This window comes from Vipera ursinii, assembly GCF_947247035.1.
Source record: "Vipera ursinii genome assembly, chromosome: 1".
Taxonomy (NCBI): domain Eukaryota; kingdom Metazoa; phylum Chordata; class Lepidosauria; order Squamata; family Viperidae; genus Vipera; species Vipera ursinii.
In genome coordinates this window covers 281,040,071-281,052,510 of record NC_139512.1, presented here as the reverse complement: position 1 = coordinate 281,052,510, position 12,440 = coordinate 281,040,071, and the positions used below count along the sequence as shown (strand labels likewise).

At 42.0% G+C, this 12,440-nt stretch overlaps 1 protein-coding gene across 1 annotated transcript in view; it reads left to right on the top strand.

Moving 5' to 3' along the window:
• The window catches only part of RPS6KA2 (ribosomal protein S6 kinase A2), a 143,771-nt gene that overhangs the window by 129,701 nt on the left and 1,630 nt on the right, over nucleotides 1-12,440 (top strand). Inside the window, exons 17-20 of the mRNA XM_083366367.1 lie at nucleotides 441-602; nucleotides 4,843-4,919; nucleotides 9,383-9,500; nucleotides 12,164-12,301. Coding sequence (XP_083222493.1) covers nucleotides 441-602; nucleotides 4,843-4,919; nucleotides 9,383-9,500; nucleotides 12,164-12,301 — 495 coding nt within the window. The remainder of the gene's footprint in view (nucleotides 1-440; nucleotides 603-4,842; nucleotides 4,920-9,382; nucleotides 9,501-12,163; nucleotides 12,302-12,440) is intronic.

Sequence of the window (12,440 nt, the reverse complement as noted above, 5' to 3'; positions counted from 1 at the left end):
ATAGAATGGCATAGAATAGAAGTATGATCTCTTATAATAAAGATCAAATGCCTGCAGCACATCCTTCAAATAGAAGATTTAATTGTTATTACCTTTCTAGTTGCAGAAATGAGCCAAATTACTGGCAAATAACAGCTTCTCAATTATCAACTGCTCCCAATCAGATTGGCTGCATGTAATTTACTGGAAACGATTAATATTTCAGAAGGATAGAGATAAATATAAAATTCATTTAGTTCCTCTGCTTTGTTATTAAAATGTATCCTCTTCTCTGTTGCTATGTGGTAATGTCAATATTTATCAAAGCATGGAACTAAATGTCCAGAAGACACGTCTGGAATTAACTAATAATTTCCAAAGAATTGCAGCTGGGGACAAATCACTTACTATTACAGCAGTTTGGGTTTAGTTAACACACAGTGTTTCAACTTTGTTTTCAGGTTGTACATCGAGATCTGAAGCCTAGTAATATTTTGTACATGGACGAATCAGGGAACCCAGAGTCTATCAGAATGTGTGACTTTGGGTTTGCCAAACAACTGAGAGCTGAGAATGGTTTACTAATGACACCATGTTACACAGCCAATTTTGTAGCACCTGAGGTATGGAATTTAAAATGTCCACATGATGGTCACTATTTCCATTATGGGCAATATCCAGGAGTTGCCTTTGATATTTATACAATCACTTTCTGGAGAGTGATTTCAAGAGCATTTGATTTGGAGACAGGTGGCACAGCACCTGACCAATTTTTCTGAGCTCAGAAGGTGGGTGGGTTAAGGTTTGGCTAGTACTCTGATGGGAAGCCACCAGGAAATATGATGTCTGAATTAGAAAATTGAGGGAAAAAATCTCAGAGTAAGACAATAGCAAACACTTATGGCAAAATAACTTCATGGACAGGTCCAGGAAATTGCAAGGAGTCAAGTTCAACTTGAAGGAGATTTTATTTTATTTTATTTTATTTTATTTTATTTTATTATTTTATATTATTTTATTTTATTTTATTATTTTATTTTATTATCACATTGTTTATTGGAAAATACTGTAATGACTACAAAGAAAAAACAACACTAAAACACAAAGGTGGAATCCATCATCTTAATCCCTCATATGTTCAATTCAGTCGCGTTCATTCTATCATAGTTTCAAAAGAGTAATTGAGGACAGAAACAGCAATTTCTTATTAAAGAATTGGAGATCACCTTCATGCAAATTACTGTACCAAAGCTCAGATTACTTTTCAGAACCAGATTTGGATATAACCTTTTCATTTTCAGAATGTTGTTGAAGGGGAATCAGCAGAGTAGCTCCAGATGTTCTTGAATTACATATTTATTCTTGGTCTTTTTCTGACTGTCTTCAGAATGTATTTAGAATGCTGAAGATATTAATATTCCAAGTGGACTATTTTCACCTAGAAGTGATCATTTCTTTGCTAGTCCTAAATGGACCTCTTTGTGGAATTTGGTGTTAACAGTTCATACTATTCTTTATGGCTATGTTATCTTTATGGTTTTATTTTTGAATTAGAGGATGACATCTGGAGATGTATATATTCAGTGTCATGGGACTGATATATGATACAGATAGTCCTCAAGTTATGACTTTAATGGAACCTGCCCATCTTGGTCATAAGTCATACCAATTGTAAATCGGGTCATCCACATGACTGATCTGATTTTACAACCTTTTTTTGCAGCAGTCGTTAAAAGAACCAATGGTTTGCTATGGGCTGGTTTTGCTGAAAAACAGAAGTAACCGCTGGTTTTCAGGAAAACTCGTAAAACGTGGTTATGTGATTGCAGGGTGCAGCAAATGTATAATTGCAAATCAGTGTGCAGTTATGTGACTCGGGGGTGGGAGGTGTCAGACATCAGAACTTCAGAACCAGGTCATAAGTACCAAAAAAGGTCTACTGTAACTTGGAATAATCGCTAAGTAATGGTTTTAAGTTGAGGACTAACTGTATTCCAATTGTACCTAGTAAACATATCTTCATAAGCCAGTATAAATGTTCATAGATAAACCAACTAAATGAAATTTCAGGGGAGAAGGCAGTTTTCAGACAAACTGCTTCCTTTCTTTTTCCTTTGAAAACATAAACTTTGCAGGAACCTCATTTGCTGTTAATGCTATTTCACTTAATCTCCAATTTTTTTCAGTCCAAAATTCAACATCTGTTATTGCCATATTAAATACTTTCTCAATTGTACAAGTTATTTAAAAAGCAGATGAAATTGCATGCTTGTTTCCATACCAATTTTTAGTTTTGAACCCTTAAATTATATTGAATGGTAGATATATCAGTTATATATTTAGTAGTAATGATAGCAAGGAACATTATGAATGGCTAAAGATATCTAGAGAAGAGCTGATCTGCCATCTAGTGGAAGCATTTTGGCAGTCAAAAAAATACCCTCGTATTTCATAAGCTGTGATCATTGTCAGCAGCTAAATTTAATCACATAATAGCTTTTATTTGCTCCAGTTGTTCCTGAGGTCTGGGTGAAAATCATTTGTTCTCTTCAGAGGCACATTCATGAATCTATATTTTATTTACAAAATCTCATTAGATAGCTCTGAAAGGTACTAGATTAAAACTAAGTTAGGAAAATTCATATCAATCTTCATAAAAGCCCAAATCTTGTTATTCTCTTAATCATTTATAAAACATAATTGAGTATTCCTATCCCACATGCTAATTCTAAGGAGTAACATGTGGGATTTTGCATACCTGTAGCACTTCAAAAACTGTAAATGGATTGCTGATCAAAAGGCTAAAAGTTGTGTGAGTAAGGATGGGGTGGGGTGGGGTCGGGGGGTTGTAAGCCATCAGAACCTCAGAACCAGGTTGTAAGTACCAAAGAAGATATGTTGTAACTTTGAGCAAAATCTTGAGAAGTGCAGTTCAGTTTTATGCCAGGCAGGGAATGTGCAGACCAGATTTTTATTCTTCAGATAATCTTTGAAAAATGTGTGAGTGTGAGGAAAAAAGTACATTGAACAAGTTTTTGATTTAGGGAGGAATTTTTATTTTAATGGAGGAATTTTAAGACATATACATTTAGTAGATAGCTCTTGGTTGTATGTGGTCTGGAGAATAAAGTTGAAAGCAGCAAAAATGGCTGTATATAAGAACATTTTCACCCTGTGGTTATTTAGAGGTAAGACTTTGGTACGTCAGAAGCATTAAAGTAAACTGGATACTGTAGGAATAGATTAATTTTTTTTAAAAAACTACTTGTAGTAAAACAAGAAGGGATAGGGAAAGGAATAAATGAACACCAAAAAAATGTGTATGGAATACAGAAATGAAAGAAATTTATTGAAGCGGTTTCATTAGAGAGAGAAGAAGAACGAGGGTCTAGGTGCAGAACAATTATATGAAGGAAGAGTGAATGGGTCAAGAGGAAAGGGAAGATTGTGAATGTTGTGCTTGGATAGAATCATAAGGCTGGAAGAGATGTCAGAGGTCTTCTAGTTCAACCCGCTGCTCAAGACAAACCTCCAATAATAAGACTCTCAAAAAGAGATAAATGGGATATTTAAGGAAGAAAAGGTGGTGGATGTAATGAAGGCACAAATGATTTCTTAGAATAGGAAGGTACAAAGACATACAGTGCAAACTAGATTTGCCTTTAATTTCTTTTGTTATTTCTTACTTCTTTTTGCACTCTGCATTATGTTATTTACTCGGAATAGAATGGCAAGGTGGGCAGCCTGCTGTTTGGGTTAAAATAAGAAAGTAATCTGGGAAGTTGCTAGACGCACCCTCAATTAAGAAATAAAAATGTATTCAGTGTAATAGTACTTCCTCCACACGAAGGTTGTAAAAGACAAAAATGGGAGGTGTTTTTCCCAGTTTCAGGTTTAACACACACACACACAGAGACACAAATGCATAGCAGAATACTTTAATGAAATATACTGGGCAAACTGAGTGAGTGAAAGTCAATCAGTGAGATATGTTTTGATCCTTTTGTTTGTTTACTTACATTATTACATTGCTTAGCTGCAGATGACTTCTGGCTTTTGACATAAAACATAAGGGAGAATAAAAACATTACAGTTAATTCAGTCACTGACACAGTCAGTCATAATTACCTAGTATAAGTCTCAAATGTCCATTGAAGTAAATCACTTTTGCCACTTTGTATTAAGCTAAGGGACACGGTGGCTCAGTGGGTTAGGACGCTAAGCTTGTCGATCAGAAGGTTGGCAGTTTGGCGGGTCGAATCCCGAGTGCCGCGTAACAGAGCGAGCGCCTGTTACTCGTCCCAGCTTCTGCCAACCTAGCAGTTCGAAAGCACGTACAAATGCAAGTAGAAAAATAGGGACCACTACAGTGGGAAGGTAACAGCGTTCCGTGTGCCTTTGGCGTTTAGTCATGCCGGCCACATGACCACGGAGACGTCCTCGGACAAGCGCTGGCTCTTCGGCTTTGAAACGGAGATGAGCACCGGCCCCTAGAGTTGGAAACAACTAGCACACATGGGCGGGGGAACCTTTACCTTTACCTTTATTAAGCTAATAGTCAATATACAAGGTGAACTCCAATGGCGAATTGCTCCTAAGCATTTTAGAGAAGGAGTACCTTTAAGTCTATGTCCCTCCTTCTGCATTCTCACAGGGACTATGCAAATTCCACTTGGAGGAGATGGTCCCTAAAGCACCCTAGAACCAAGCCAGGAATAGCTTCAAAGTTTAAAACCAGAACTTTGAATTGGACCCAGGGTTTATTGGCGTGAGGGAATACATACCTACATGTGAAGCAAGCAACAGTTAAATCTTCAGCAACTCTCAAAAGCAGTAAAATATACTTACATTTCCTTTCTGCAGGTCCTGAAACGGCAGGGTTATGATGCAGCCTGTGATATCTGGAGTTTGGGGATTTTGTTGTATACCATGTTAGCAGGGTAAGTGCAAACAGTTTTTAATATCTGTAACCTGGTCAATCTTGGAGGTCAGTAAAGAAAAACAATGGCAACATAAAGACAGAAACACAATCTAGACCAGGGGTCTTCAAACTTGGCCCTTTGATGACTTGTGGACTTCAGCTCCCAGAGTTGAAGTCCACAAGTCATCAAAGGGCCAAGTTTGAAGACCCCTGATCCAGACATTTATAGTGAATACCGCTTGAATTATTTAGCTGAGTGCTAAAGATTCATATGACTGAAATTGTCAGGTTCGTTACAGGCAAGTTAAGGCATATTATTTGCAGTTGTTTATTCCAGTTGATGTCCATCTTGAAATGGCTGTGTTTTGAAATTAAAGAAAGTAAATATGTTTATCAAAATATGTAGATTTTATAGAGAAAATGTATACCGTATATACTTGAGTATAAGCCGACTCGAGTATAAGCCGAGACCCCCAATTTCACCCCCAAAAACTGGAAAAAGTTGGTGACTTGAGTATAAGCCGATCCGCCGTTCTGCAAGCCTCCGCCGCCGGCTGCTTCGTTCCGCAGCGGAAAGAAGCAGGCAGGCTGCTTCGTTCCGCAGCGGAAAGAAGCAGCCTGCTTCGTTCAGGCTGCTTCATTCCGCAGCGGAAAGAAGCAGGCAGGCTGCTTCTTTCCGCTGCGGAAAGAAGGCTGCTTCTTTCCGCAGTGGAAAGAAGCAGCCTGCTTCGTTCAGGCTGCTTCGTTCCGCAGCGGAAAGAAGCAGGCAGGCTGCTTCTTTCCGCTGCGGAAAGAAGGCTGCTTCTTTCCGCAGTGGAAAGAAGCAGCCTGCTTCGTTCAGGCTGCTTCGTTCCGCAGCGGAAAGAAGCAGGCAGGCTGCTTCGTTCCGCAGCGGAAAGAAGCAGGCAGGCTGCTTCTTTCCGCTGCGGAAAGAAGGCTGCTTCTTTCCGCAGCGGAAAGAAGCAGCCTGCTTCGTTCAGGCTGCTTCGTTCCGCAGCGGAAAGAAGCAGGCAGGCTGCTTCGTTCCGCAGCGGAAAGAAGCAGGCAGGCTGCTTCTTTCCGCTGCGGAAAGAAGGCTGCTTCTTTCCGCAGCGGAAAGAAGCAGCCTGCTTCGTTCAGGCTGCTTCGTTCCGCAGCGGAAAGAAGCAGGCAGGCTGCTTCGTTCCGCAGCGGAAAGAAGCAGGCAGGCTGCTTCTTTCCGCTGCGGAAAGAAGGCTGCTTCTTTCCGCAGCGGAAAGAAGCAGCCTGCTTCGTTCAGGCTGCTTCGTTCCGCAGCGGAAAGAAGCAGGCAGGCTGCTTCTTTCCGCTGCGGAAAGAAGGCTGCTTCTTTCCGCAGTGGAAAGAAGCAGCCTGCTTCGTTCAGGCTGTTTCGTTCCGCAGCGGAAAGAAGCAGGCAGGCTGCTTCGTTCCGCAGCGGAAAGAAGCAGGCAGGCTGCTTCTTTCCGCTGTGGAAAGAAGGCTGCTTCTTTCCGCAGTGGAAAGAAGCAGCCTGCTTCGTTCAGGCTGCTTCGTTCCGCAGCGGAAAGAAGCAGGCAGGCTGCTTCTTTCCGCTGCGGAAAGAAGGCTGCTTCTTTCCGCAGTGGAAAGAAGCAGCCTGCTTCGTTCAGGCTGCTTCGTTCCGCAGCGGAAAGAAGCAGGCAGGCTGCTTCGTTCCGCAGCGGAAAGAAGCAGGCAGGCTGCTTCTTTCCGCTGTGGAAAGAAGGCTGCTTCTTTCCGCAGCGGAAAGAAGCAGCCTGCTTCGTTCAGGCTGCTTCGTTCCGCAGCGGAAAGAAGCAGGCAGGCTGCTTCTTTCCGCTGCGGAAAGAAGGCTGCTTCTTTCCGCAGTGGAAAGAAGCAGCCTGCTTCGTTCAGGCTGCTTCGTTCCGCAGCGGAAAGAAGCAGGCAGGCTGCTTCGTTCCGCAGCGGAAAGAAGCAGGCAGGCTGCTTCTTTCCGCTGCGGAAAGAAGGCTGCTTCTTTCCGCAGCAGAAAGAAGCAGCCTGCTTCGTTCAGGCTGCTTCGTTCCGCAGCGGAAAGAAGCAGGCAGGCTGCTTCTTTCCGCTGCGGAAAGAAGGCTGCTTCTTTCCGCAGTGGAAAGAAGCAGCCTGCTTCGTTCAGGCTGTTTCGTTCCGCAGCGGAAAGAAGCAGGCAGGCTGCTTCGTTCCGCAGCGGAAAGAAGCAGGCAGGCTGCTTCTTTCCGCTGTGGAAAGAAGGCTGCTTCTTTCCGCAGTGGAAAGAAGCAGCCTGCTTCGTTCAGGCTGCTTCGTTCCGCAGCGGAAAGAAGCAGGCAGGCTGCTTCTTTCCGCTGCGGAAAGAAGGCTGCGTCTTTCCGCAGTGGAAAGAAGCAGCCTGCTTCGTTCAGGCTGCTTCGTTCCGCAGCGGAAAGAAGCAGGCAGGCTGCTTCGTTCCGCAGCGGAAAGAAGCAGGCAGGCTGCTTCTTTCCGCTGCGGAAAGAAGGCTGCTTCTTTCCGCAGCAGAAAGAAGCAGCCTGCTTCGTTCAGGCTGCTTCGTTCCGCAGCGGAAAGAAGCAGGCAGGCTGCTTCTTTCCGCTGCGGAAAGAAGGCTGCTTCTTTCCGCAGCGGAAAGAAGCAGCCTGCTTCGTTCAGGCTGCTTCGTTCCGCAGCGGAAAGAAGCAGGCAGGCTGCTTCTTTCCGCTGCGGAAAGAAGGCTGCTTCTTTCCGCAGTGGAAAGAAGCAGCCTGCTTCGTTCAGGCTGCTTCGTTCCGCAGCGGAAAGAAGCAGGCAGGCTGCTTCTTTCCGCTGCGGAAAGAAGGCTGCTTCTTTCCGCAGTGGAAAGAAGCAGCCTGCTTCATTCAGGCTGCTTCGTTCCGCAGCGGAAAGAAGCAGGCAGGCTGCTTCTTTCCGCTGCGGAAAGAAGGCTGCTTCTTTCCGCAGTGGAAAGAAGCATCCTGCTTCGTTCAGGCTGCTTCGTTCCGCAGCGGAAAGAAGCAGGCAGGCAAGGCACGGAGATCCGGAGACCTGCCGACGTTTGGGGAGGTTTGGGGAGGAGATCCGGAGACCTGCTGACGTTTGGGGAGGTTTGGGCACCTCCCCAAACTTCCCCAAACGTCGGCAGGTCTCCGGATCTCCGTGCCTTGCCTGCCTGCTTCTTTCCGCTGCGGAAAGAAGCAGGCAGGCAGGTCACGGAGATCCGGAGACCTGCTGACGTTTGGGGAGGTTTGGGCACCTCCCCAAACCTCCCCAAACGTCGGCAGGTCTCCGGATCTCCTCCCCAAACCTCCCCAAACGTCGGCAGGTCTCGGGATCTCCGTGCCTTGCCTGCCTGCTTCTTTCCGCTGCGGAAAGAAGCAGGCAGGCAAGGCACGGAGATCCCGAGACCTGCCGACGTTTGGGGAGGTTTGGGGAGGTGCCCAAACCTCCCCAAACATCAGCAGGTCTCCGGATCTCCGTGACCTGCCTGCCTGCTTCTTTCCGCAGCGGAAAGAAGCAGGCAGGCAAGGCACGGAGATCCGGAGACCTGCCGACGTTTGGGGAGGTTTGGGGAGGTGCCCAAACCTCCCCAAACGTCAGCAGGTCTCCGGATCTCCGTGACCTGCCTGCCTGCTTCTTTCCGCAGCGGAAAGAAGCAGGCAGGCAAGGCACGGAGATCCGGAGACCTGCCGACATTTGGGGAGGTTTGGGGAGGTGCGCGCGCACCTCCCCAAACCTCCCCAAACTTCGGCAGGTCTCCGGACGGCGGCTGCTTGGGAGAGGTGCGCGCAATCCCGGAAGCACCAAAGCCTCGGCCGCGCACAAGTCCTCGGTAAGTTTTTTTTGTTGACTGGAGTATAAGCCGAAGTGGGATTTTTCAGCCCAAAAAGTGGGCTGAAAAATTCGGCTTATACTCAAGTATATACGGTACTTTGTTTGATGACCATCGAATTGTGATATATTAGTATTATAAAACCTTTCATAATGGAAAGTTTTACAATGCTCTTTAAAAGTGTTGCTTTGTGTCACAAAAGGAAAAAAGGTCATATTGTAGGAATATAATCCAACCCTGCTCATGTTTTTTTAGAACTTCAAGTTTGGACTTTTAGACATATTTCTATCATAAAACATATCATAATGTTTTTTTAAGAAGCTAAAATGTAGGACAGATTTACCTTATAGACAAAATATGTTTATTTTTGTGACTGTAGTATGGAAGATTTAAAAACCTGATTAGAAGAAGAAAAATGCCTGGACCAGAATTGTTTAAAGTGGGGGTCTTCAAACTTGGCCCTTGTATGACTTGTGGACTTCAACTCCCAGAATTCCTCAGCCAGTGTGCCTGGAATTCTAGAAGTTGAAGTCCACAAGTCATAAAAGGGCCAAGTTTGAAAACCACTGGTTGAAAGGGATTCCAAAAAAGAAGCATGCTAGATTCTAACAAGCTACAAGAGATTAGGAATTGGGGCTCTACACATATAAAGAGCACAGCATTGAGAAAGGCTTTTTGTATGCAAGTCAAAAGTGTTATGCTTTGATCATGCTGCTACATCTCTTTCACATATTATTTAACAGGTTCACCCCTTTTGCAAATGGACCAGATGATACCCCAGAGGAAATTCTGGCTAGAATTGGCAGCGGAAAGTATGCTCTAGCAGGAGGGAACTGGGATTCCATATCTGATGCTGCAAAGGTAAAATAATGCTTCATAATACGTTGCTTGTGATTGTTATATCCATTTATTTTGTTTGTGTTGCTCAGGATTACCCTCCATTTATTTAAAACAAATGCATATAAAATGAACAATAAATGCAGCAGTTTCTTAAAAACTGCAATGGCAACTATATGAATATGCATAATTACTTCTTGTAAGTGGGAATACCTCATGTTTACAATTTTTCTGATTATCCATAAAAGTAGAGCAATTAACTGAAATGATTAAAGATTAATCCCAATATTGATATGCATTATATCTAAAATGCCTACTTGATCTCATGTATTGCACAGATGCCATGTTTTGCAGCATTATTACAATAGTTTGGAAACAATAGCAGCAGGGGAGCAATATGTGGCTTAGGTTTTCTTTAAATTAGAACCAAATAATAGAATAGAGCTGAAAGGGACCTTGGAGGTCTTCTAGTCCAGCCCCTTCCCCCCCCCCCCCTGCTTAAGCAGGAGAACCTATTCCATCTCAGACAAATGAATGACTTGACTATGTTTATCTTCATTTCAGTATCTTACAGTTTTCTAGGTTTCTAAACTTCAATGCAGTTCAGAATTAGTATAGACAAAGAAAAGAGCAGACTGATCTGGTTCAATCTATTTTCTTTTCTTCCACTTTGGTAAAAGTAAACACTGAATCAGGTCAAAGTCTAATTTATCAAGCAGTTTGTTTTCAGCAATGAATAGTCAGATGCTGTTGTGAATCTACATGAAGTTCGTTATCCTATGTTTTAGATATTTGAGGAATTCGATAATTGCAGATTTTGACACAAATTCTCTGAATTTACATGTTCCAAATAAATGTACTGTATACATCAAAATTTACAAGTCTTATATAGTATATTCCAAGTAATTCTCAATGAATTCAATAAGGCTTGTTCTCACATTAATGAATATAGGATTGCCACCTCTGATTAGTGATCCAGCAGTTACCACAATCATCAATACTTTAACACAGTTCCCGACTCTTTATCTTTAGTGTTAAAGTAATTTGAAAATACACTTTTAGAGAGAAATTATGACTAGCAGTATACTTAGTCCTCATTTAATTACCATAATTGGAACCAGAAATTGGTCATTAAGCAAAGTGATCACTAAGTGAATGACCACAATTGTCCTTACAATTTATTATTATTATTATTATTATTATTATTATTATTATTATTATTATTATTATTATTATTATTATTATTAATTATTATTATTATTATTATTATTATTTGCTTTACAAATAGCAGAGTAAGCTCAAACAGTTGGGAAGATTTCTGGAATTTGACTTATGAGAAAGCTGGGTAAAAGGACAAATCTTATAGTCCTTTCTCCTCAATTCACACACCCTTTGGAATGCTGACGCCAGGGCTAGGATAATTAGCAAGAAGAGAATTAATACATTCATTGTAGAGAAAGGGCTTACAAGAGAATAAGAAGGCAAACAATGGGGAATACACATCAAAAGCAATGTGCTAGTGTTAACTGCTTTCCTAGCATACTCTACTGCAGCTGCTTTGAAGACAAAAATTCTTCACTGTGGAATTGATTAGGGTCTTGTCCCTGTCAGTCAGCAGCACCAATGGGCTGGAGGAGTCTAATCAATTAAGATCATAGTTAAGCTTGTTACCTAACTTGTAGTTAGCATTTTTAAGGGGCATATTGCACCATGGATAAAAGCAGCTTAGGAAGAGATACTATAGCTTATTTGAGCAATATCTCTACCATGTGTGAGGAGGTGGGGACAGGTCAGACACAGGACAATGCATACTAACTAACTGCAATGGCCAAAATATGTTAGAAAAAGTTCAGGTCATAAATGCAGGCATAAGTCACAAAATTACTTTTTCATCACTGTTGTAACTTCAAACAATCTCTGTCCAAGACACTAGCTAAATGAGGGCTACTCTACTTATATATATTTCAATTAAAATTAGAGTTATGGATGGCAGGGACATATGCGATACATATCACAAATAAATTGAACTCCTCAAACTTCCTTCCTTCGTTGTTGATTCCTGGTGATTGTCTGCACTAGTCACTGCAATTAACTTGACAAAATTTCAGACATGGTTTGTCATTGTCTCTTTCTTAGTGCTAAGAGAGAGTGACTGGCCCAAAGTCACCCAGCTGCTTTATTTATAAGGCAGAACTAAACTCATATGTTCTTAATTTCCAGCCTAGTGCATTAAGGACTACACCATACTGGCTTCCTATCTAATCTTAATAAATATATCCTATTTATTATTAAAGTAGCTGGAAATACATTGAGAGGTTAAAACAACTCTTTTGTAGGCATGGCAAAAACCAAGTCAGAACAATAATTGCAACCCAAGCCCCATGAATACTCTTTAGCTCTATTGTCCAAGAAATCAGAATTAAGGTTTCTTTTCTTATGAATACAGTTTTAATATAATATCCTGATAGGAACATTTTGTCCTTGAGGTCCTGAAGCGTCTGCTTCTCTCTTTCCTCCCAACATCAGATGAATTTCATTACCCTGAAAGGATATAGACTGTTATAAGCTGACTTCATAAGCCATTTTCCATTCTTCCATACTTGAAATCATAATCATAATTATACAGAGTGCTTATTATTTTCAGTAAAATAACATTAGTGTAACCTTCTCTTTATCATTTTTTGCAGGATATTGTATCAAAAATGCTTCATGTAGATCCCCATCAGCGCTTAACAGCAGCCCAAGTTTTAAGGCATCCATGGATAGTAAACAGGGAGTATCTCTCCCAGAATCAACTCAGCAGACAAGATGTTCATCTTGTAAAGGTATGTCTAAATACTGCCACTTCTTAGATATAGAAAACTTGGTGATGGTCTCATATGGTGGCCTGGCCTGATGGGACGGGGTTGGATTTTATAAATGGATTCTAACTTTTAATCTGTATTAATTTATTACGGGCACTGT